The sequence below is a fragment of the Porites lutea genome, chromosome 3 (genome assembly GCF_958299795.1).
Source record: "Porites lutea chromosome 3, jaPorLute2.1, whole genome shotgun sequence".
NCBI lineage: Eukaryota > Metazoa > Cnidaria > Anthozoa > Scleractinia > Poritidae > Porites > Porites lutea.
In genome coordinates this window covers 2,345,068-2,371,802 of record NC_133203.1, presented here as the reverse complement: position 1 = coordinate 2,371,802, position 26,735 = coordinate 2,345,068, and the positions used below count along the sequence as shown (strand labels likewise).

The 26,735-nt window shown below is 48.0% G+C and overlaps 2 protein-coding genes across 2 annotated transcripts; both read left to right on the top strand.

Annotated features, from left to right (window-relative positions):
* Nucleotides 1-5,432: 5,432 nt before the first annotated feature.
* On the top strand, nucleotides 5,433-6,809 carry LOC140930059 (uncharacterized protein F54H12.2-like). The gene is made up of 2 exons (XM_073379716.1): nucleotides 5,433-6,090; nucleotides 6,178-6,809. The coding sequence occupies exons 1-2, from the start codon at nucleotides 5,433-5,435 to the stop codon at nucleotides 6,807-6,809; spliced, it is 1,290 nt and encodes a 429-aa protein (XP_073235817.1).
* A 6,337-nt stretch (nucleotides 6,810-13,146) lies between these two features.
* LOC140930058 (uncharacterized) lies at nucleotides 13,147-17,118 on the top strand. Its single transcript, XM_073379715.1, has 2 exons — nucleotides 13,147-14,479; nucleotides 14,531-17,118. Exons 1-2 carry the CDS (start codon nucleotides 13,147-13,149, stop codon nucleotides 17,116-17,118), a joined length of 3,921 nt encoding a protein of 1,306 aa, XP_073235816.1.
* The last annotated feature ends 9,617 nt before the right edge of the window (nucleotides 17,119-26,735 follow it).

Below are 26,735 nucleotides of genomic sequence, written 5' to 3'. Positions count from 1 at the left end.
GATCATGCCAGACCCCACTTTCACGGGCTCCATCGGTATGGTCCATGCACCAATTACGCCCCTGATCGTTGGCCGCCATCACATTGGCGGTGGCAATGGGAAGAGAGGCCAAGTCCCTACACCCCTGCCCTTCCAAGACCACGAGGGGGTACGACATCTCTTGGAACAGTCGATACAGACCATTGAGTGTGAACACCCCGAGTCGATTCCGTTGGGGGGTAAGGTACTGGCGACACCAACGGGTGAGATCGTCCTGGATCTGCTGGTAGGGATGATACTCGTGGCGGTTATACGCCGTGGACGGTTCAAAGGGCAACCCATGCACTGTCTGGGTCTGACGATCGACACGCCTCTTGGCCTTCTCGGATAATTGATGGTACGACACGCCTTGCGGTAACAGGTATTTGAACAACACATGATGATGCCCTGTCCAGTCACACAAAGCCAGTTCTCGAATAATATACTCGTCTCGGGAAAGGGCAAACCCCTGACTGTACACCAAGAGACCCACTTGGCTCAACGCCATGTTCGCTTACCGTCAAGAAGAGAGGACCGCGACGACTGAAAACGGTCGTCGAACCACCCCTGATTTTATAACAGAAAGCGTGGGCTCTGATTGGTGGACCCTCCGATCACGCCACCCTCACGAGATCCCAAGTAGAGTCATGATTGGTGGAAACAAGATCTTATGAGGATCACGAGATGCAGAGACATGGGCTATAAAAGGCAGGCCAGACGTGCACCCCAATCATTCCGCTCAGGCATGGAACGTCAAGCCACTCAACCTGCTGCAGTGCCCTCAGGACGCAAACGACGCCGAGTGAGTAGTAGTAAGAAAGCCCCAGACATGAAAGCCACCCGTGAACGCGAGATGACTTTGATCGGTTTGCCCCGAGTGGAAGCAGAGGAAGTTCAAGCACAAGCTGTAGAGAGGAAAGTAGAACCGAACCCTACCAGTGAACTCGTGTGGGCCCTGAACGCTCTGCCCCGAGCAGACCCACCACCCACCCCTTCCCCCACCGTCTCACCCGACCCATCAGTGAAAGCCTTGATGGAGGACACCCTAAAAGATTATGAGGAAGAGTGTCTAGAGGAAGGGAAGTGTCAGGCTGATCCTACCAAGGAAGAACACGACCTCGATCAGATGGACACCCAGTTGAACGAGCTCCTGTATGAAACGTGCCCCTTTCATCCTTGTGAATACATCTATTGCGTCAACCCCCAGACCCAATTTGGACAATTGAGGTTCAAGTGCCCCCAAGAAGGGTGTCCCGTGTATTTGTTTGAAGATAGTCGGGAAGTGATGATGGAGAAATTGAAAGAAGACACGCACCCTCAAGTCCGTGCCCGATTGCAACGAGGGGAGCTCAAGTGCAAATGTGGGTTCGTCCCTAGGATGAAATTGAGCCGGACCAACAAGAATTACCAGAAAGTGTTTTTTAGTTGTGGGAGCTTTCTCACAGGTCAAGACCCCTGTGGCTACTTTCAATGGCTCCATGGTCCGCTGTGGTGCCCCCGAGAGACAGCGCAACCCACACTGAGACGATGGGTGAGAGACACACCCCCTGAGGTCCATGACTATGAGAAGGCGTCCGTAAGACCATGGGGCATTCCTGCAGTCCCCCTGCTGAAAAACCCGGAGATCCAAACCAGAGAGGTTCTACCTATCCCCCTTTTGAAAGGAAAAGGTCATGAGATGGAGACATCCCCACCCTGGGAGATGAACTTTGTGGAGAGGCATATGCCGTGGGCCAATCAGTTTAAGGAAGCCGTCCAAGCCAAGGAGAGGGAGCGGGAGAGGACGCGCCATTTGCATAAGAACTTTGGTAGCTCATGTTTGTTTTGAAAAAAATCATGTAGGTGTGTGAAAAAACTATTAAAGACAGAGATAGGCTAGGATCGTGTGTCAGTGTCTTGATGTCGTTGCCACGCGCTTACGAAGATCCCCAAGCCCCCGGGGCTTTGGGTGGGGTCCAACCCTTTGCCCAAGCCCATAAATTGAAAACCCCGCAAGCGCAACGGATTCTCCAATCGGTGTTGAGTTATACCCTCCACAAACCCCGACGGACGCGGTTTCCCACCGCACCCACGTTGGTCTTTGACCGAGACGAACAATGGCAGATGGATTTGGTCGACATGCAAAAACTCCGTCGATGGAATCAAGGGAACAACTATTTGTTGACGGTGATCGACGTCCTGTCCAAGTATGCCTGGGCCGTCCCCATCAAATCCAAAAGCAGCACGGAAATGATCCGAGGGTTGGAAAAGATTCGTCGACAAGCCTCGCCGCGACGACCGCTCCGCTTACAGACGGATCAAGGCAAAGAATTTTTAAATAAAAAAGTGCAAGCCTGGTTCAAGCAACAGGGGTGGCATCATTTTTACACGTTTGGGGATAGCAAGGCCTCCGTGGTGGAACGATGGCATCGCACGTTGAAACAACGCATGTACCGGTATTTCACTGCTCACAATACGTTACGGTACGTGGACGTGTTACAACCCTTGATCCATACCTACAATCACACCCAGCATCGCAGTATTGGGTTGGCCCCGCATCAAGTCACCCCCAAAACGGTCCCGGACGTGTGGGACCGACTCTACGGCTCGCGATTGGACCAAACGACCCCACCGCCCAAATGTCGCGTGGGAGATCGGGTGCGTCTCAGTAAGAAACATTGTCCCTTCAAAAAAGGGTATTTGCCCGGGTGGACGGAAGAAGTGTTTGTGGTCACGCACGTCCGTCGTCATCCGATCGTCACTTATCGACTCAGTGAATGGGACGGTACACCTATAAAAGGCACGTTTTACGAACCCGATGTTCAAAAAGTGCAAGTGTCGGACGACTCGTTATTTCGGGTCGGAAAAGTGTTGAAACGCCAAGGACGCCGGGTGTTGGTCCGGTGGAAAGGGTGGCCTGCCAAGTACGATAGTTGGATTCCCGCGCACCATGGTCCGCGTCAAAATCACGCCTCGAAAAAAAAAAAAGCGGGTGCGGATTCTCGATGAGGTGCAGGCGGATTCCAGCCGACCACGAGCCAGTTACACCCCCTCTCCCACCAGCGACGCCGACGTGCTGAAATTCATTCAGAAGAAAGCGGCCGAACAACGGCAAACCCAACCGTGGTGGGAAAAGTTGGCCAGTCCGACCAAGCAACAATGGGCGCACGCCAATGCCTACCATCGAGCCGAAGCGTATGCCAAGAAACGAGGGGCCTTACGGTCCCCCTCCAAGAAAAAACAACAACGTCGACGCGCGGGTCGTCATCCCCCGATGCGCAAGAAGAAACCCCCCAAACCCAAGACGTGCATGACCCTGATGGAATTGGCCCGGGCCTTTCCCAACATTGCCCAGCAAGTGTGTTTTCATCCCAAACAATCGACCTTCAATTCCGTGGTAGGACGCGTCCCTCGCAGTAAACAGAAAGTGGCCCAATGGCTATAAAAGGACCCTGCCCCTGTTCAGAGGGGACCACTCCTTCTCATCATGAGTGAGATTAAACGCCTGACGCTGGTCAGCGATCCCACCGACGAGTTTCCCAACAATGCCAATAACAGTTTCAAGGTGCGATTGCCCGAACGGCTGGTGTTACCGGGCGCGGGGTGGCATGCCTCCTTGATGTCCCTGACGGTCCCGGATCAAGGCCAGAGCAATGCCGTCATCGCCGCGGATCCTCATACCAAAGTGCTCAAATTCAAAATGACGTATGTGATCCGCAAGTTTGTGCTAAACTCCTATCGACGGGTGGAAACCAAAACCGTGGACTGCGAAGTGGAATTGGAAGAGATCATGAATGCCAATCAAATCGTGGCGACGGGGAGTATGTTTTGGCAACGCGTGATGCAAGAAGTGAACAACAAAATCATGCACAATGTGATGAAAGAACAAATACAGCGTTTGGTCCTCGAACCCGACGAAAAACCGATTGTCAGTGCCAAAAAAAACGCGATACCCCGACTGTCCTGGAAAAAAGGTGCCTTGGTGATTCAGGCTTTGTCCGCCGAGGATTTATTGAAAGTGGACAAGAGCGCCATCACAGATCTGTTCATCAACCTGGCCATTGCGCTCAAATTTGAGTTGGTGGTGGAAAAGACCGGTCGAAACAACACGACCGTGTATGAAATAGGGCCCAATCTGCAATACACGCTGCCGACAGCCTCCTACGGTTCGAGAACCCAACCCACTAGGTCCCAAAATCGCACGCCCTACGACTGGGAAGGCGAGCAGTACATGGGCATCAATCCCATCTTAGTGTTCGGTAACACAGGTTCTGTTACCAATCATGATCCCTTCCATGTGGTGACCCATTCTGGTGTGAAGTTTGTGCAATTGTCCTTGATGGTGGAATGGAGGTTGAACAACCTGGATGCCTCCTTTGAAAAGATTGTGGGGACCCGTAAACGCACCGTCATGGTCTATTCGGATCTCGTGGAATCCACCGTCGTGGGCAGTGGCAAGTTTCCCCTGTTACGGGAAGTGCAGTTGCTGAGAACCGGCGATGGGGAAAGCACCGCGGAACCCCTGCACCATCAATGGATCAAAGTGCGAGGACAACAATTGGATATCTTGGAAGTGGAGATTGCCAGTACCAGTGGACCCCTGGCCATCTTACCCCCGGGCAAAACCTTGGTGACCATCGGTCTCAAACAGCTATAAAAAGCCACTCACGCCACGCGAGGGACCAAAAAGCACCTCGACGTGACATCGACCCAATGCGAGGAGGCAGTTTAACGCGGTACCACACGCCTGTGCTCACCCCGCAAGAAGGCCGGGGGTTGGCCGAAGACTTGATCAAACTGGCGGGACCCCTGGTCCTACAGCAAGCTCAAGCGGGACTGCAAGATATTCAACGAGGCAAGAGTGCCGCGGACACGTGGGCGGATCGACGTGGGCAACTCACCCGCGGCTTGAAACGGAAAGCCCCTGCCATGGTGTGGGCGGGCGGCAAACACCAAGCCAAAAAAACCTATAAAAGAGCTACCCAACGTATACGGGACATCTTTGGACGTTAAACATGGTACGCGTGGGTGGTTTTCTCAAAACGCAAAATCGCATTCGACGGCAACGTGCCCGTGGACGGTTCATCTCGCCGTACCAAATCGGGGGCACGATATTTGGCAAGTCGGTGACGGCGCGCTATCCCTTGATGTATACCTCCTCCCGCCTGACGGACCCCCTCTCTATGGAAAAGAGGATGCTTCAACAAGTGCGCCAGATGAAAGGGGGGGATCTCATAAAAGTGTTATGGGCCAACCAAGCCAAAGCCAGGAGACAACGGATGAAAGGGGGCAACGTCTTCCGCAAGTTAAAAAAACGCATCCACATCGATTTTCCTCATCGCCCTTTTCCCTCCGCTCATCCCATGCATGATTGGCACAGACTACGAAAAGGTATAAAAAGAGGACGACGTTAAACCCCAGAGACAGACCGCATCATGTCGCTCCAACTGTTTGACGTGCCCGATGTGGATTACCGGTACGAAGCCTCTCGGGAGGTGGAGTTTCAACCCGCCTTGACGGGTATCCAGCCCATCACGTTCTCCATTCCGGGCTCCGACGATTATTACGATACCAATTCTCTCCGATTCAAAGTCAAAGTCCGTCTGACCGATCCAGCCGCGGGGTATACTGGCTTGGATGAGGGGCTGTTCATCTCCGATGGCAACGAAACGAGACATGTGTACTGCGTCAACAATTTTGGACACACCATCTTTCGAGATATCACCCTGAGCATGAATGGGGTCCTCATGACGGAACAGAGCAACACCTACCATTACAGAGCCTACCTAGAAACCCTCCTGAACTACAACCGAGAAGAAGGTGCCACCAAGTTAGCCCCCCAAGGATGGGTCAATCAGCTGAATGTGGTGAATGTCATGGGAGCCACCGCCGCCAATTCCGATGTCCCCACGAACGCCAATTGGAGTGGGAATACAGAATTGAGAGCCTTGACTAGCCGGTTGCTGACTGAACATTGGCACACCTTCCTCATCCGCCCCCATTTGCCACCCCTCAAGACAGGCAAATTATTGGTCCCCAATGTCCAGATGGACTTTGAACTCTTCCTCAACCCCAACACCATCTACTTGCTAGGTACCCCGAACAAAGGCACCTTAATCGCCAAGAAATTTCCAGCCATTCACCCAGAAGACATCAAAGTCACCTTGCTGATGAGAAAAGTGACCTTGAATGCCAGTGTCTATGTGAGACTGCAGAAAGAAAGACAGCTGGGCAAACAAATTGCCCGCTACCCCGTGGTGCGGAGCGAAATCCGCACCTTTTCCTTTGATGGACGAACCACCCAGTGGGAACAAGACAATGTGTTTGTGGGTCGATTTCCTGACCGAGTGATGGTCGGGTTATTGCATTCGGATGCCTTTAATGGAAACCTACAACGATACCCCTTTGCCTTTGAAAAGTTTGGGGTCACCCAAATACGTCAGACCTTGAATGGAGAAGAATACCCTTACAGAACCCTGCAACTAACTGGAGCAGAAGCCTATGAAGATCTACTGGGGTACGATCGATTTCTACAAGCCATGGGTGCCTACAATGAAGACAAGATTCCCCTCCTGCTGCCTGGTGATTGGGGACAAGGCAAGAACTGCACGTTGTTCCTGTTCAACAATGTACCCAGTGGAAAAGCCGATGATCCTCAGTATCGCAACCCCCGTCAATCGGGTAATGTGCGACTGATTATTGATTTTGCAGCCGCTGTCGGTCACAACATCACTGTGTTGGTCTGGAGCGAGTATGAAAACATGTATGAGATCAATCATATGGGAGGTATAAAGTACAACATCAACGGCTGAAGTGGTGTCATAAGACAGAAGACACCGGGCATGGAGTTTGTGGCGCTCAGTGATAGGGTGCTGCGCACGTTGGCCCTAGAAGATCCCACGTTGCGACGCGTGTTTCACGGGGTGTACCCCGCCGACCAGTTACCCCGTTCACCCCCCAAGAGTGTCCGTCAAGCCTATATTGTCAACACGGATCCAGCGGGAGAACCAGGACAACATTGGTTGGGCCTGTGGACGGAACAGAACAAGTGCGAGATCTTTGACAGTTATGGGCTACCCCTGCACGTGTACACCCACCCCGACTTGCACCAATGGTGGAGTCAATGGAAGCACCTGATCCGCAGTGACCAGACGTTGCAAGCCCTGGATAGTCAGACCTGTGGCCATTATGCGTTATTTTTCTTGAAAGCCCGTGCCCAAGGCCAGTCCTATCAAGACTTTTTGGGGCAATGGAGTTGCGACAATTTAGTGTTGAATGACCAGAAAGTGGCCGATCGCTTGAAACGGGTGATTAAACAGGAAGTACAAGATGAAGTCGATGCCCGACCTGAAGGGGGGCAAAAGAATGTGAGCCGCCAGGCCTTTATGCTTTGTAATCCTTGTGATTGTTAAAAAATAAAATAAAAAATAAAAAACACCATAAAACGAGATGTGTGGTGATCGAGGGGTCATTTGAAATCTGATCATGATTACGCGAGGGGATGTCCAGCGGGTGATCGATGCCTTTCTTTTAGAAGAAACCCTGTATTGGTGGTTACACCCTATCGAGCGGGTGAACACCGTCCAAGGGGTGGATGCCTGGGATGGGTACCATTGGCTCATGGCCCGCCAACTGGCGCAAGACCAAGATTGGGTGTCCCTCAAACACTACATGGATACCATGAGTGAAACGCATTTAAGAGAGACGATGGAACAACTGATTCAGTTCGAATAGCCACGACTCTACCGCGAGTATTGGACGACATGCCTAGACGACGACGACGGCAGCGCGCTTCCTCCCGACGACCTCGTTTTCGTCAAAACGGACGAGGCATCATGAGCGTGTTGGCCAAAGCGGCCAACATCGGCTATAAATTGGGACGTAGCAAACGGTATAAACGCATGGGTGCTAAAGGGGCCACGGGTCATTATCGACGTCTGCCTCGACCGTGGGAAGGATGATTCGACACCCCAGTAGTGTGATTATCGCTGGCCCGTCAGGCAGCGGCAAGAGTGAGTTAGTGGAACAGTGGTTACGAGACCTGAACGTGTTTCAAATCCCACCTAAGAAGATCGTCTATGCGTACGACCGATGGCAACCCCGGTTCGACCGTATGCAAAAGAAGGAGGGAATTCAATTTCATCGCGGGTTACCGGACCCCCGTCATTTAACCCAATGGTTTGGCCGGACGCGTGGTGGAGTGCTGGTCTTGGACGATTTGATGGAAGAAGGGCGACAGGACAAACGCGTGTTGGATTTGTTCACCAAAGATTCCCATCATCGCAACATCACCGTCTTGTATTTGACGCAAGATTGATTCCCACCGGGTAAATTTGCCAAGACCATTAATCGCAACGCGCATTACATTGTGGCCTTCAAGAATCCCCGGGATCAAACGGGTATACGGACCATTTTACTGCAAGCCTTTCCCGACCGATGGCATCAAGTCTTGCGCCTATTTAAACGCATCACGTCCCGTCCCTTTGGCTATTTGATGTTGGATGTGCATCCGGCGTCGGATGATCGGTACCGCCTGTGGAGTCATTTAACGCGCCGAGAAGGCAAGGCGCAAGTCCATACCCTTCCCGTGGATGTCCCTGCCGTTCGAAAACGAACTGCAACGAGAACTCGCCAGGGTCCGTCGGCAAAGAGAAGGCGGACAACAACGTGATTTATCGGTCCGCATGGACACGCCGACCTTCTCGCCCGCCGGCGTGGGTTCACCCACCGCCCCTCCCCCAGATCTCAGTACCATGACGGACATGGTCGCGGAATTGACCCAACCCGTGAATCGAGCCCAATTGGATCAAGAGATTGAGGATTTTAATTTGACCTACCCGGTCAATGTGGATGATGCCTTGGAGGCGTTTACGCTACCTCCTGTGGCAGGCACAGGCACCACCACCACGGCACCGCCACCACCACCACCCTCTGTCACCACCGCGACCCAAACCCGCCCTACCACGTCCACCCGCACACGTCCTACGGCTACCACCACCAGCAGTTCCAGACGACCCAGACCACGCCCTGTCACCACCGCTACGACCACCACGGCTCCCTCCCGCCCCTCCACTTCCCGACGTAGTGCTGGAGCAGGCACCAGGACCACCACTTCCACGGTGACGACCCCGACGGGCCGTCCCACCGTGGCCGCCAAACAACCGCGACGACGTTCCCGTGTACCCTCTCCACCGTCCCCGGATTCTTCCCCTCCGTCGGAGGATGAGGATGAAGATGATGATGACGACGATCGACGGCGAGGCTTAAGGCGACGGTTGGATTTGTTGAATGAAGATGCGCAAGAACGGGCGCGAGGGAGACGCATTCGCAATATCACGCATACCAATACGGTGACCACCGTGTATGAAGAGGGAGGGCGACCGTCCGTGCGCCGCACCTCGACGCGAACCTCCAGCCCAAGTCCACCCCCTGTACCACCCCGCCGAGGCCGTGGCCGTGGCCGTGGCCGAGCCCGTGGACGGGGTCGACGCCCGTGAAGGTGAAAAAAAGATATAAAACCAGGAGCCTTCCTTCGACTGTCCCAAAACCATGTGTGGTCGTTGTCGAAGTGGAATGGCCCCTAGACGCAAACGCAAACGCACCACGACTCGGCGTCGCCGACCTGCCAAACGACCAAGGAGTCAAGTGGGGGGTGTCGGGCCTGCTCTGCCTCTCGGGATTCTCAAAGCCGGGTATGGGATCACCAAAGCCATTGGGGATCATCAAACCAAGCGTGCCATTGCCATTGCCGACAAACGCACACGAGAGTGGGAATCCGGCAAACGGAAACGCTATGCGGGGGAATCGTTTGTTTGTTCCATCATGTGAAAGAAAAAACGTATAAAAGACAAGAGGCGTGTCGTTCGTTGGACAGATGAAGGGATTATCACGCCTTGTGGTAGACGACGCCGACAGCAACGAGGGGGTATTCTCCCGCTCCTCCTCCCTGCTGTCGCTGCAGCCATCCTCATGAAAAAAAAGAAAAAGAAAAAAGTGGGCAAGATCAGTGCCAACCAACAGGCCTTCCTTCAACGACGGGTTCAGCGGATGTTAGGTCGAACGGGTTGGGGCGGGTTTAAAACACTGAGAAAGCTATAAAAAGACACGCCAGGTGGGGACTAAGACATTATTGGAGGATGGTCCGTGGACCCAATGGACGCCGACACCGTTATGTGACCCGAAAACGACGCCGTCGACGCGGTCTGCAACGCGGAGGTAGGCTACCGTTGTTGGCAATGGCTCTCTCGCCTTTGTGGCTCCGAAAATACAAACCCAGGGTCCGTCTTCGTCGACCGGACTAGACCCCCTCGCAAGGCCATCACGTTGACGTTAGAGTGGACGGAGGAGATCGAGGCCGCGTTGTGTCAGCGATGTCGACGCCATATGCAACGGCATTTTCATGGGGAACTGTGTCGCCAGTGTGGGGCCCAATTTACCATAAATAGAGCGGGATCGTGGCAATTCTTGAACCTTCAGCATGACGTGGCGCATGGAACGTCAAGCCCCGTTCTTGAAAAGTGTCTTACAAGAAGCCAATCAACATAAACGACAAGAATTGTTACGGATGGCGAATGCGGATCAGATCAATGCCATCAGTGAATTGGTGATGAACACGCTCCGTGGCACGGTGCCTCGCTCTCGACATACCATCACGTTGCTCAAACCTCATGCCCAGAGTTTACGCGCTATGGCCAAACCCGCGCATTCAGTGAAACGACGGCGCGCCATCATGATGGCTCAAACAGGCGGCGCCCTCTGGCCTGAACTCTACCGATGTTATAAACGTTGCATGCGCTAGACAAGACACTTCAGTTGCATGATGGAACCCGAGATGGTGAGCACCACGGTGGACAACGCCCCTGCTTTTTTACAATTAAAAGAAAAGTACAAACAAGAATTGGTGGAAGATACTCGCTTGAGTAAAGCCGCGGATTTGGCGGCCAGACAGCATGTGCTCCTGACCAGTGAGGTCCCGGATGCTTGGAAACGGCCTCAACTCAAAGCCGTGAGTCGTCAGTTACGCCATTGGACCAAAAAAGTGCGCCAACCGTTTGGGGCGCCGGCGGGGGGTGTGCGCGCCGCAGGGGCCGCCACGCCCGGTGAGGATGATGATTTTGAGGCGGGGCCTATGCAAGCGTGGTTCACGCAATTGGTCAAAGCCACCAAGGGTATAAAACAAGGCTCCACGCCGGCTGGACCCAGAAAACCACCTGTCCCGCCCAAACCGAACATCACCCCTAGTGCCAAAAAGAAACTCAAGTTTACACCTAAAGTGAGCAGTGCCGAGTTGGCCGAAGGGTTGCCTGGTTCATCGACCTCGACCTCGACCTCTTCGACGCTCTCTCCAGCGATTAAGAAACATCTTAGAAAGAAAGCGGCGGAAGTGGCCAAAAAGAAAGGCAAAAGTTGGGCCAAGAAAGCCTTGGATTGGAAATCGTGGAAAACCCCGTGATGGGACGGAGACGTCGTGCTACGGCTGCCTCCCATGCCCGACCGAGGCGACGACGACGACGATCGCAACGCGGGGGCAAGTTATTTGATGTGCAAAACCTCCTCAACAAGACGGGCATTGAATTTCATTGGCCCGGCTATCAGTATATGGGCCCTGGCACCCATTTAAAAAAACGTTTGGCCCGTGGGGATCCCGGTATCAACCGGTTAGACAGGATTGCGAAAGTGCATGACATGGACTATGATAAAGCCAAGACCTTGAAAGATAAATGGGTGGCGGATCGCAAGATGATTGCCAAGATTGATCAACTCCCTGGTAGTAAAACCCTGACGGAGCGCATTGTGAGACGCATTATGAAAACCAAACTGAGATTGGGCATGTAATTTAATGGAACACAGTCATTACAAGATTGAATGATATAAACACATGTTTTAATAAAACTCACATTGTTCTTACAAATAGTGTTGCAATTGTTGTAATGCGTTTGAACGAGTCGATGGTACAGGGTCCTCTTCAAACTCGGAGTCGGACCAGTCTAACGGCCACCACCGGAGGGGAAAGGGACGTTCCAATTGCTCGTCCAACCATTGCCATCGTTGACGCCGAATCGATTCCATCCGCTGCTCGTACTTTTTTGATTGCAAGGCTTTCCACCCTTCTTCGCCCAAGACTCGCTTTTTCTCTACTTGCAACGCCCGCCGCCGTTGGTTGAGCCGTTGTTTGTAGGCCTCGTACGTCCCCTCTTCTTTCATTTTCGCCATCCAGTTCTTTTGGGCTTGCGCGTTCTTCTTTTTCACCTCATTGCGTTTCTCTTCCGGCATGGCATAGTAGCGCTTCATCCCATACTCGACCTTTTTTTTTTTGAAGGCCTCGTACTCCCCGTTGGCTTTCATGCGTGCCATGCGCTCGTGGTAGCGTTGACGGTTGAGGGCCTTCACCTTCTCGATCCCATTGACAGCCGCATATTGTCGCTGTCGATACAGTTTTTGTTGAATCTTATTTTTCTCGGGGTCCCGCTTTTTTCGGTGCGAGCGGGGCGTATCCATGCTCTAATTCCAGCAATCGGGCAGCACACACGTCCGCTAAGGCCCGTAACTTTCGGAATGGACCCTCTGTTCTCTGTCGATCCCTGGCACGTCGGTCTCGCTGTTGTTGCACAATGTGTTCGCGGTTCCGGTGGTAATAGTCCCGGTTCAACAAGCGTACAAAGGCCGCGTTTTTCGTTCGGTACCGTTGACAGGCCAGTCGGTTGAACTCTCGGGCTTTCGCCGTCTGTTCGGGCGTCGGGGCTGGTTTAGGTGGTTTGGGGGGTTTCACCTTTTTCTGGGCCGCCCGCTTTTCACGTTTCTGTTGCAACAATCTCTCTTTGTTCTTTACGTACCACGCGTGCTTCAACTCTCTCGCTTTCTCTGGATCCTTGTTGGGCATCTCGAACGCACACTGACGTCTGTCCTGAACGTTGGACTATAACTAGGGTTCCCTCCACCAATCATCGATCTCGGTCCAGGCCTAGAGGCGATGGAAGGAGTCTGTACCCATGGGGGGGACCACCCCTGATCTTCTTCTGGTCGATCAAACCCCCTCACCTTACTCTCACCTGAGTTGGGTCCACCAATCCCAGCGCAAGAGAGATCACGTGAGAAGGTCTATAAAAGTCCACGTCCAGCGCGGGAAAATTCAAATTTGTTGCCGCTGTCATGGCGGAGGCGTATCCTTTCAGTGACGATGACGAAGGGGATGCTCTATTGGACCGCGCTTATGATCGGTGGGAACAGTTGGGAGGGGCCGCCGCCCGTGGCCCTCTCTTTCAATTCACCATGCAACCTATCGGTCGACGACGCCGCTGGCGTGATGTAGTGGAGCGGGCGCAATTCAATGCGCAATTACGACAATTGCGGGATCCTGTCCCTGGGGATAATATTGGTATGGCTTTGACTGAAGCACTTCATCAAGCCATTGAAACAGAACTGGGCCGCGAGCAGCGACCTGCCCACCATTTTGTAAATTTTGCCATCACGGCGCATGGGTTCACTCATGCTTATCAAACAGCCAATTTTACGGTGGGAGAATTTCTACAACGCACGGCGCGTTTGGATGAGATGTTAGCGACCTTGGCCGGCAAGTTGAATAGCAATGAAGCCTTCAACCCCGATCGTGGTTTCCAAGTGGATGTGGTGTTTGTCTCTATGCCTGGTCCAGGAACAGGCCATCGTAAACAACGCAATGCGGGACGTCTATGCCTGGATCGAGACAACAAGAAAAAACGTTGTATCGTTACCATTCGAAACAGAGATGCCTTATGCTGTGCTCGCGCTATCGTCACCATGCGTGTCCACTGCCATAAAGACCAAGGCGTGGACGGGTTTCGCGACTGGGACAATCTCAAACGGGGTCGTCCTGTGCAGTCACGTCAAGCCCAAGCCCTCCATCAGCAAGCAGGGGTGGCTGAGGGTCCCTGTGGTTTACCCGAGCTGCGTCAATTTCAACAGGCGTTGGGGTCTCAGTATCAACTCTTGGTGATGACCCGGATGAAACCCTTTTTTCTCATCTTCAAAGGCCCTGACGCGCCTCATCCGATTCGTTTATTGAAATCCAATGATCATTTTGATGGCTGCACGTCTTTTCCTGCGTTTGTGAACCGCTCCTATTATTGTCTGGACTGTGAACGAGGGTTAAATACCAACGATCGCACCCATCACACTTGTCAAGGGAAACGCTGCCGTGCTTGTGGGCGCTTTGATTGTCCAGATTATGTGCGTGGCACCCGCCCCACGGAGTATTGCCCCTTATGTCACCGCAAGTTTTACGGTGAGCAATGCAAACATCATCATGTGGTCAGCCAGCAATGTCAATCCATCAAAACCTGTCTCAAGTGCCAGGCCCAGTACACCGTCGTCCCTAACCAACGTCACCAGTGTGGGTATGCCAAGTGTCCCGTCTGTCAGGAATGGGTGTCCATCCAATACCATAAGTGTTACATTCAACCCGTGGTCGAGAATGAGGAAGAAGAACCGACCGAGGAGGGGGGAGGTAGCATGGTGGCGCCACCCCCTCCCCTGTTTGTTTATGCGGATTTTGAAGCCATGCAGAATGCGGAAGGCGTGTTTGTGGCCAATTTGTTATGCTATTCGTCCAGTGAAGAAACGACCATTCATGTGTTGGACGGGGAAGACTGTGCCCAACAATTTTTGCGTGATTTGGATGATCTCACGGAGGTCCCGGACAGCGAGAGTGAGCGGACCATTCTCGTGGTGTTTCACAATTTGAAAGGGTTTGACGGCATGTTTATTCTGCACGAACTGTACCAGCAACAACGCGAGGTGGTGGATCAACTGACGGTGGGCGCCAAAGTCCTGTCCTTCAGGAGCGGAGCTGTCAAATTCATTGACTCGTTGTGTTTCCTACCTATGCCGCTGGCCTCATTTTCCAGCACCTTTAATTTGACCGAATTAAAGAAGGGCTTCTTTCCGCATTTGTTCAATACCCCGGATCATCAACAGTATGTGGGCCGCATCCCCGATTTGGAATTTTACGATCCCGAGGGCATGATGGTCAAAAAGAAAGACGAACTGACGCGTTGGCATGCCGACCAAGTCCGTCGTAACTTGCGCTTTGATTTCCGTCAAGAAATGATGGACTATTGTAAATCGGATGTGGCTCTCTTGAAAGCGGGGTGTGAAGCTTTTCAACAAGAATTTGAACGGCAAGCTGGCTTCAATCCCATGGCCAAATGTATCACCATCGCCAGTGCCTGTAATCTCTATTGGCGCAAGCATCATTTGACCCCTGACACGATTGCTGTCGAACCGCTCGGGGGATGGCGAGGGGCCCAAGTGAACCAATCCCTCAAGGCCCTGCAATGGCTGTACTACCAAGAACATCAAATTCCCAAGCAGGGGGCCAGTGCCGATCGCATTCGACACGTCCGGAATGGGGGTGAGCAGTTTGTCCGGACCCTCGTGAACAGTTATTTTGTCGATGGCTACGATCCTCTGACCCGAACCGTTTACGAATTTCATGGGTGTCTCTACCATGGCTGTCCCAATTGTTATCCCAGCAGAGACGCCAAACATTATGCAGTGCCGGATCGAACCGTCGAAGAACTGTATCAAGCCACGCTCTCCAAACGCATGGCCCTGCTCCGAGCGGGTTACACCGTCATCGAAATGTGGGAGTGTGAGTGGGACCGACTGGTCGATTATGAGCCCGCTGTATCTCAGTTTCTGGCTTCCTTCGATTTGGTGGCTCCCCTGGAACCCCGTGACGCTTTTTTTGGAGGTCGCACCGGTGCGGTGGCCCTGCATGCCGTGGCTGGGGAGGGGGAGGAAATACGTTATGTGGATGTGACCTCCCTGTACCCGTGGGTGAACAAGAACTGTCCCTACCCTATCGGTCATCCCAAGATCATTACCCAACCTGCCGACCAGTCCCTGGAGTCTTATTTTGGTATTGCCACGGTGGACATTCTGCCCCCGGCTGGTTTATTCCACCCTGTCTTGCCTGTACGCTGTGGCCAAAAGCTCACCTTTCCTCTCTGCCGTGCCTGTGTCCAGACAGAGCAAGCCCAACCCATGTTGACTAGAACCCAGTATTGCCCTCATTCGGACGTCGATCGCACATTACGTGGGACCTGGTGCACGCCTGAGCTGGTCAAAGCCGTGGAAAAAGGGTACACCCTCATCAAGATCCACGAAGTCTGGCATTTCCCCCCCGAGCAACGCCAAACGGGTCTTTTCGCCAATTACGTCAATACCTGGCTCAAGTTAAAACAAGAATCGGCTGGGTGGCCCAGTTGGTGTCAGACCCTCGAGCAAAAACGAGAGTATATTCTTCGCTACCAGGAACGGGAAGGGATCCGACTGGATATTGCCAGTATTGCCAAAAATCCTGGTCGCAAGGCCACGGCCAAGCTCATGCTGAATAGCTTCTGGGGCAAGTTTGGCGAGCGGATCAACAAACCTACCACCGTCACTGTCCAAGACCCCGCCCATTTGTTCAATTTGATTTCCGACGCAGCCCTCGATCTCAGTACCCTCCATCTCTGTACTGACGACATCCTAGAAGCCGTTTATACCAGTGTCCAAGACAATGCCGTCAAAGGCACCAAGACCAATATCTTCGTGGCGGCTTTCACCACGTGCCATGCTCGACTCAAGCTCTACGAGTCCCTCGATACCCTTCAACAGCAAGTGCTTTATTATGATACCGACAGCGTGGTGTACAAGTGGCGTTCCGGTCAACCCTCCATCACCACAGGTGATTTTTTGGGGGACATGACGGATGAATTGGACGGGGATGTCATCACCGAGTTTGTTTCGGGAGGTGCTAAGAATTATGGGTACACGACCCGTGGAGGTAAAGTGGTGTGCAAGGTTCGTGGTTTCACGCTGAATGTTCGGGGGTCTGCCATTCTGAATTTTCACACCATGAAAGAGAATATTCTCTCGGAACTAGACTCGCCTCAGGACTCTCGCCGGAATTTGAATATTGTCACTCCTTATCATTTCACACGGGATCTAGAGAAGAAACAAATTCAAGTGGTTCCGCGTGTGAAGCAGTATGGGTTGGTGTTTGACAAGCGCGTCATTGATGTGACCACCCGATCCAGCTATCCCTATGGCTACGAGAGGATTGGGGATGAACTCGATCTGCTATTAGAATTGTATTAAAAAAGGGCGTGACGTCACTAGGACCTCACACACGTCCCACTTGTACCCAGGTTCTACGCGGTATGGTCAATAAAAACTATGCCACGTATGTGGATCAAACCCTTGTGTGTGCGTGTTCTTTTTCCCATGGGGTCACGTGAATTTTATGCCCAAATATGGGCATTGTGACGTCAATCAAGTCACATGGGCTAAATACTCGATTCTGATTGGTCGAGAAAATTTTTGCTGCGCTGTGATTGGTTGGGACCTACTGGAGCCTCCTACACTACTGACGATCATTTCTTCATTTTCAGATCTTTTTCTGATTAACAATGTTTTCAAGACATCAATGAAGGTTGATTCTTTTATTAAAATAATATATATTTTAAAACCGTTGTTCTAGATTGATCCGATCATCTTGTACTTTATTTTATTGCACACAGAGAAGAGTATTGGCCATCGTTCTTTTTCAAAACAAAATTCCGCACGTTTAATCAATCAATTAATTAATTCATTTATTCATTCGTTAATTAACATAGTAAGTGGGTGGACCGGACGTCGGAAGTGATATCTAGTTCTTTCTAGAATGGATCTAGTGATCTAGTGATCACAGTTACCACCGCCGTACAAACGACTTATTGACGAAATCAAGCAAAACTAACTACGAGAGAACGACTGGAGAACTGACAATTTGACTAACAATAGACGACTGTTTAACTGTGACAATAGACGGATCGAAACGCACCAATTACTGATTACGAGTCTTCATAGCCAATAACACCACGGCTTAACTGACAGACGACCAATAACATCGCGACGTAATTGACCAATCAGATCAATAACCAGAGTATAATACCATCAACTGACCTGATACAACTCACTTTTACTCTGAAGATGACTACCGCACAGTTTGTCGAAATGTCAGTCACTGTCAACAACAACAGTCCTATTCAGGACTACGTTCACCCGGACGATCAAACTCAACCTACTTTTGAAATGACTAAGGTGGTTCATTATTTAACAATAAATCATTATTTAATGTATTTAAGGTTTATTTAGTGATGGATTTATTGTTCTACTGTTATGTTGTTTTTTAATTATATGGTTTTTGCCTATCCTTTTTACACTAACGTTGTAGTAACAGTCCGTTCACATCAATCCAGTGGATCCAGTCCATATCAACCCAGTCTAGCAAGTCCAGCTCAAACTCAGTCAAGCCAGTCCGCGGATTACACCCAGTCCAACCAGGCCACATCAACCAAGTCCAACCAGTCCAAGCCAACCCGGTCTACCAAGTCCAGACCAACCCGGTCTACCAAGTCCAGACCAACCCGGTCTACCAAGTCCAGAGCAAGCGTGTCCAGCAAGTCCAGCTAAACCCAGTCCAAACAGTTCAGTTCAACCCCATCCAACAAGCCAGATCAACCCACTCCAGCAAGTGCTGATTAAACCCAGTTTAACCAGTCCAGATCAACCAAGTCTAGCCAGTCCAGATCGAGTGTAGCTAAATACCGTGGGTCGTGGGTCATGGGTGTGGGTAAATGTCGTGGGTACAAAAAGTATAGAAAAAAATGATAACGCACAGTAGTTGAGAAAAAAATAAATGGAAAAAAGTTGTAAAATATCATGAAACGAAAATCTCCGACTCCTTGATTGCCCTTTTCACGGCTTCTTCTTCGTTCTCTTCCTGATATTTCCTTAGCCACGTGGGACTTGGGTCCCCTTTTAAAACATTACTGTATAAAAGACATGTTGCCGATGAAGATTTATCTATACCTGAGCGATCGCCGCGAAGTAAACGAAACAGACGTAAAATATGTCTAAACGTGCAATTTGCAAAAAGCATAGGACAGCTCTGAGAGAGTGGATATAGCTACTAACTATTAATCTTTATTCGGTCTACAATTCCAATGATCACCGAAGATTTTTTAACCCGATGGAATGCGATCACCGCGGGAAAGGGGAGGGCAAGTAAGCAAAAAAAGACAATTTTGAGCTATTTCATTGGTTTTTGATAGAAGTCTTTTAGGTCTCTTAGCTAAACCTTTCAAGTTAAGGCGAGACTGTATGTAAATTTTATTGCCGAACGGAAGTATAGTTTTCTTGATTCTTTTTGTTTTGTTTTGTGAACGATTGCTGTAACGATTCTGAAGATCATTCCTTAAACTGAAAGGACGTTTCAGTCACGAATGTTGACATCTTTGAGAATAAGCAGTTCAGTCTCCAGTTTTTCTTTAGCCTGCTTCAGGTGTTACATAGCGTACAGAGTTTCTTTTATTTTTTGCCTAAATGCCTTTTTAGCGTCCGTTTGGATTCGCCTATTTACTTTGCTGACCGCGGGGAAGAGGAAGAGGACTGGTATGTACGCGGAGATATTCGTTTCATGAATTTTACAACTTTTTGCTATTTAATTTTTTATTTGTTTTTTTTTTTTAGAAAACTGTTTTTTTTTACCCACGAATTAACCCACTACCACGACCCACACCCATATCCACGACCCACGACCCACGACCCATGACAGCGGATCACACCCAGTCCAGATCAACCCAGTCGAGCAAGTCCGGATCAAACCCAGTCTAGCCATTCCAGATCAACCCAGTCCAACAAGTCCAGATCAACCCAGTCTGGCAAGTCCTGATCAAACCCAGTCGAGAAGGTCCTCATCAAACCCAGTCGAGCCATCCAGATCAACCCAGTCTAGCGAGTCCTCGCAAACCCAATCTAGCCAGTCGGGATCAAACCCAGTCTAGCCAATCCGGATCAAACCCAGTCCAACCAGTCCGGATCAAACCCAGTCAAGCCAGTCCAAATCAACCCAGTCTACCCGGTCCTGATCAAACCCAGTCCAACCAGTCCAGATCAACCCAGCCCAGACAGTCTACATCAAACCCAGTCTAGCCAGTCCAGATCAATCCACCCTAGCCAGTTCAGGTTAATACAGTCTAGCCACTCCGGGACTCATTCGAGCCAATCCAGTTCAACTCAGTCTAGCCACGTGGATAAAATATGCTATTTGCTGTATGTACCTCTTTTTCACTATGCTCCGTAGCACTTTTCGCTGTCCTGGGACAGGAAAGAATTCATGTCGGTGGAAAGCATAATGTTCGTTTGTCAAGTATAAGTTAATGTTTAATCACAGAAGAATAAAGTATGTAGGTGACCATTGATCCTGAAATAGAGTACGAAATGTTATGACTACCTTTGTGAAAGATACTACACGGTCAAAGTACCTCACCAGCCAACAAATAAATTCAGTTTTTGCGAAGTGTTTCCTTTTTTTCCTTCCAAAAAAAAAATTGGGACTAAGCTCCACATGCAAGGTTTGGTGGGCATTTTAGCTTCTTGAATGTGCTGTTCTGTTTGGTTTAGTGACAATATACGGGTGCACAGTGAAATTATTTCTGCGTAAATGGTGGCCCTTAAACAGCAATATTTTCAAAGGAATTGTTGGATCTTTGAAGTTACGTGCGAGTTGTCAGAGCATCGAATAATATATTCTCTTCGATTGGAATCTTATTTTTGTTTCTAGAACAATGAAGACCGGAAACATTCACTTGAATATCATTTATTAAGGCTAGCGTCGAATCTCTTTTGCAATAATCTCGAATAATCATCTTTCAGTAATATGAATCAAACATTTCTGACGAGCAAAATTCAAACTGGTTTAAGAAAAAGAGGCAAAAAACAGACAAAAACCCCATTTTCTCAATATATATCATAAGCCTATTTGCTGAGTTTATCTCATACTCCTCGCTCTCCTCTTTCTTGCTGTGACTACAGCAAAACAATACGTGTTTTAGCTAACCAACGCTTTCAGATCAGTGGCGAATATAAAGACATTTAAAACAGTACCATCTAACAATATTACATCTTCTCAACAAAACATGGTCAAGTCTTCGTAAGGTTTATAAAAGCCACCTGGGAAAAGGCCTTCAGGGACTTCTAATCTAATGCTGATTTCTTACTTTCTCTTTGATTTACAAACCTTTGCTAGAACAAATAAAGGGTGAATCAAGCAGTATAAAGTTGGGACAGGATAGGATATATTGGTACAGGTCTCAGCAAAAATCATAGAATTATTGTGGTCTATAATAGGGTTCTCTTACACAAAAAAAGCATTTCTTATACCTTCGCTCTTTAATATGCCGGCTCTACGACACAGTATGTGACAGTGCCTCCTTCATGTTGTTTTCATCAATATTAGCATCTACAAAAAAAATCGTTCTGTTATACAGGTACGTACATGTGCTTGACAATTGAGAAACAACCTGAAAGTTTCTACACTATACAAAAAGTTATGTCTGCGGTTTAGTTTACTTTTGTACAAGGAAGGATTTCTCTAACAGGTGTGTCTGATCTATGTTATCTGTTTCTGTAACCTACGAATGTAAAAGGAATTAAATAAAAGTTGCCTAACCTCAATTAAGTTGTGTGTTTCTTCTTTCCTGTATGGTCGCAGAGCCAATATTATTGGCACTGAAGGTAAGTCTGTGTGTTCTAGTTTTCCGTCTCTTTTTCATGTTTTAAAACCTGCATCAATTAAAAATGTTTAGTTGGTGTGAATGACCCGATCAAACTCAAATGAACTTCAAGATAAATGATTATTATGCTGACAAACCCATTAAAAAGCTAAATAACGTTAAGAAAACTGTCGAGAGAAAGGGATTAGCCTTGATTGATCCGCATGAGTGAAACGTGAAGTTCAAACATGACAATCAACTAAATACCGCAAGACACAAATTAAAATAACCCAGAATTAAGCCAGATAATATCATAGGTGACGAATTACTCCTTAATTTTGGCGCGAAATTTCAGCGTTAATTTGTAATTTCACATGTGAAATTACTAAATTGTCATGGCAACCTGCCGTACGTCTCCGTGTCAAGATGGCGACGAAGTTTTAAAATGTCATGAATGAAGATGTCAGGGCATAAAAAGACGCTTTAGAAAACCTGACCACACGAAAGAGCACATCAAGAAGGATTCTTAGAGGTATGTTGTCTAAAATTCTGAAAACTTAAGCCAAATTTCTGCTCTAAACGTTTGAGAGCGTGGAGTTCACGATCGATCGATACGATCCAGGATAAACAAGTCAAAAATCCTCGATTGCTAAGGTAATTCGTCACCCATGATATTAATAGGTAATCAAATGGTATACTCGTGAAATTAGGGAATAATTTCACTTGCGTTTAAAGGCTCGGGAAATTATAAGGATTTGGACAAAACGCGCGTGAAATTATTCCCTAATTTCACTCGTCGCCATTTGATTACACATACAAATTTTGGCTGCAATTTAAAGTTTCTCTGCTTCCCATTTTCGATTCCGAAAATTTTAGGTTTCCTTTCTCTACGAAAAATAGCCATGGAACGGTCATGTAGAAATTTTTAGCCCTCCCCTGAGCTATAGAAATTTCTAGGCAATTTTTTGCTTCTTCAAACGAACAGATTTTTCACAGAACTTCTGAACAGTCGTTCGGTGGTCCGGTTTATAGTTCAATAAAAGACCTTTAAATTATCACATTTATGTTCCAGTAAGGATCAAATCCCTGAGTTGCAAAGGCCAACGTTATCAGTGCAGGTTGCACACGATGTTTTTTGAAGACAAAACTGAAAGGTGTTGGTCATTTGGACATCGAGGACATGCGCGCAGAATCGATTAACCACGTTCAGTTAAACTTCATATCAACCGTTCAACTTTGAAAGACATAGTAAGCCTGCATCGAACGCCCCCGAATTGAATAAATTATATTTTGTACAGAAAAAGAAACTACAATAAATCGAATATTCTGAGATTGGCAACACAGTATTCACTTAACTTATGTGAGAACAACAATGTAATTGTCAACAAGCACTGCTGAATAATAAAACACCCTTGTCGACTCAATATCAATTGTCGGTAGAAAGGTATCGCCCTGTATGAAGGGAATAAAGAAATTATTGTTGAGTATAATTTCAATTTGAAGCACGGGAAAAAATTTTACGTTGACAATACCTTAAAAGGTAATGCAATAGATCTTCCTATGTGGTGCTTTGGCAATCGTGTAAACACTTCTTCAAAACATTCTAAAAACCGTTCCGGAGAATTGGATACAGTACACGTACTGCAGTAGATAACGCCGCATATAATCCGACTTTGCTTTGTAAATTGTATTTCAATACATAGAGCCAGAAAAAATGTCATTATATTTTCGGCCGGCTCTCCAAAAATGCGTTGAAAGTTTATTATATCGCCGAGGTACTGTTTTTTCAGCCGCCTCAACAAAAAGAGGGGATGGTTCGGAACAAACTCAAAGTTGTAATCAGGTAAAAGCTGGGGTCTTAACTACAATGGAATTGAAGGGCCGTAGATTGCGAAGCGTAAAAAGACTTCGCAGTATAATCGTCCTGCAATTAGAAAAAGCTAGAAAGAGAATCAAATTGGCCGTTTCTGGTGGAACACTCAAGATCACAGTATGAGGACAAGTGGCAGAAAAATTGTCGCGTAGCCTTCAAATATAATAATTTGTATGGAGAAAATACGATTTTGTCTGCTCTGTGTAATTGGTTAACCTCACTTATATTGTGTGTTTCTTCTTTCCTGTATGGTTATGGCCACTTTATGGGTTTTATTTAAACCGGTTTTCAGCTCTCTTATTCTGGAGTGATGGCTGTAACTGCTATCAAACTGGTGTTTTTCATTCCTTTCACATTCGTTCATTAAAGAAACAATCTTTTTTGCTCCTTACAAATTCTCATATACCGAATTGTGGGTTACAAAAAAATTGCCGATGGTCATATGGTCAAACTTGGGTGACCTGCTTCGGGAGCCGCCTTAACAGAGATGAATTGAATATTTCTTTGGATAAAGTTGTTTTATCTTGTAACAACTTTGGCTCCTACCATATACATGGGCAAACCGGTCGGTTAAAGGATCAGTGTGGCACGAAATGAAGATTAATAAACTCTTGTGGATTGTCTATTCATTCGGTACTCCTGAGTCTTCAAACCCTTTTTACCACGGCGTACAAGTGATAATGAGATGCAGACTCCCTTGGAACCACTAAGTGCTGCTGCTTATATAGAGTGTTTTCACTCACGTCGGTGGCCGCCGTCTATGCAGATTTATTGGAACAAGAGAAAGCGTTTGCATAAGGAAAGAGTTTAACTCCCAGGGGATTAGTTAGCCTGCGTAGCAAGCGTTTCCGTTTGGTTTCGGAGTAAAGAAAGACCGAGGAACGGGATTCTCGGTTTTGGCAGCGCGAGAAATGAAACAAGAGCCATTTTTCGCGCCGTCCTTGACTTTCGTTCCTCGTTCTTTGCTTCTTAACTGCACGGACACGCTTACTACGCAGGCTAGGGATTGGTTAGGGACACCAACATGGCCTCCGTGACGTCATGTGAAAACACTCTATTAATTATTTTGCCTATAAATAACGTCACAGGCCTCACAAAACAGCACTATAATGCATATATAGTTACGCATGGGCAAATTGTAGCTCAATCCATAGCGCGTGAAATGCGTCATTAAATGCTTCGACACACGCGTGAATAGGAAATTTTAGGTAATTAGTGGTCAACCACGAATCAATATGGGCCGCATAGTAGAGCTAGTGGTTTCTGAAGGTACGTTCTGTGAGTCGTTCCGGTCGTTCTGCTGCATGCAAAGTCGTTTCGCTGCATCATAAAGTCGATTCGCTACAAATAACCGATGGACGTGTTATAGTAAAACGTTTTAAAAACACTTAGAATGAACTACAACGGGAAAGAAACACTTAATACCATTTCGCCGAGTTAATCATTGGGCCATTTTCAGAGGCCATTTTTTTTTTCAATATGCCTGGCGTCTTCGTACCTTCAACAGTGAAAGAAAGACCTTGGAACAAATTCAAAGTTGCAATTTGAAATAGTTGGGTTAATTGAAAATACTTAACGCTCTTGACGTAGAATCTCTAGCCGAATAAAGGGCCGTGTATCTTGAAAAGGCTTGGCAATCATTATTAAATCAGAAAGAGAATGGCAGTTCCTGTCAGTTCCTGATGGAGCACTCAATATCGGCAGTATCGGGGCATACCTGTGAATGTTAACCAATCAGAGAATAAAGCCAGCTATGAATATTTTTGTAATTAAAACTGTTTCATCTCGAGGGATTAACATTGATGTGTAATCTTTTGACTCAATCCCGTCTAATCACGAGAAGATCATCGTTAAAAGTGCGTTTTTGTTGAATATGAAGAAAAAAAACAAAACCCAGTTTTCAAAAACACCTTTTATCGCTGCCAAGTTTTTGTTACTCTAGCCAAAACATATTTGGTTAATTCCAAGCTTTCTCTGGTAAATCGTGGAAGGTATGCCAAACATTGTACGAAAACATGAAACCCATGATCAACCAAAGGATTTTCAGTCTTAGTCTAGTTCATAATCTAACCTTAAAAAAGCAAAATAAAATAGTTATATTAATAATAGTTAGTAATAGAATACATTATATTTATCGTGGTATGTTTATAATAGGCTAGTTTATTTATCGCTTGTTTCACGATACTCCTTTTCGGTTTTGCAGATATTTCAACAGCTTAATGCCATGCTACTGATACTGCTGGTCCTTAAAGATCTATAAAGGGTGATGATGCCGACTTTCTGAGCGGAACTTTTAGTATCAGAGTAGAGTGGTTGCTTATGATTGGGTATTAAGACAATATAAGTGGAGTACAAACTAGCATCAAACTCTGCTTAAAGCGTACAACTACATGCCACAGTCAGTTGCACCTAGAATCAACCTTTGTTCGCCTTAAAACTCAACACAGCGTTGATCATGAGGCCCAAAAATAGAAGAGAATTTTCTTTAAGGGTTTTGGCGACAACAGATCTACCACTCAAGTAAACATGTGGGCGTTCTAAGGAGCGCAACACCACACCACCACGATGTCGAGCCATTGTAAATCGCTCCTCGCAGCGTGATTTAAAAAATTTCTCAAAGCACCGTTTTTCGCCGTTATGTATCGGCATTAAATAAACCTAATCAAGCTGTCGCTCTTAAAGATGTTATAATAATGTAAAACGACAATGATTTGTATGAGCCGAAATAATAGTCGGAGAAAGGGTGTCATTGAAGAAAATAGGTTGGTAACTTGTAAGACATGATATTAAACAAGTTAACTACTGCAGTGAATTAAGAAACTTCCTCTCTTCTCCGCAGAGGTGCTCCCGCTTGGTATCCCAAAGAAAATAGCAATAATCGAAATATAGCCTCGCGTGCGGGGGACGATGGGAAGAGAAAAAAAGGCAAAAAAAGCCTCGCTTTTTCTCTTTCCCCTTCCCTTCGTTCCTCGCGTGCTTACTTTTCTCCTTCTCCCCAGCTTCCCTATGACACGAAGAGACCTTTCTGGAAGAGGGAGAGGAACTTCTCAAACTGATTAATTCTCACAAAAGAAATACAAAGGAAATTCAGTAACGGTTTAACGAGTGCTTGGAGATGAGATGAAAAACTTCTTATTTTTGCTTCCTTCCAGTTTCTCCTCTTGGAATCAGTTTGCTTGACAAGCAAACTCAAACATGAGACAGTATTTTAACACAAAAACTCAAACAAAATAACTATTCATGCTGTTAAAAGTCAATAAATGACGATAATTTGGGTCAGGGTGGATGAATCTTGATTCCTAATG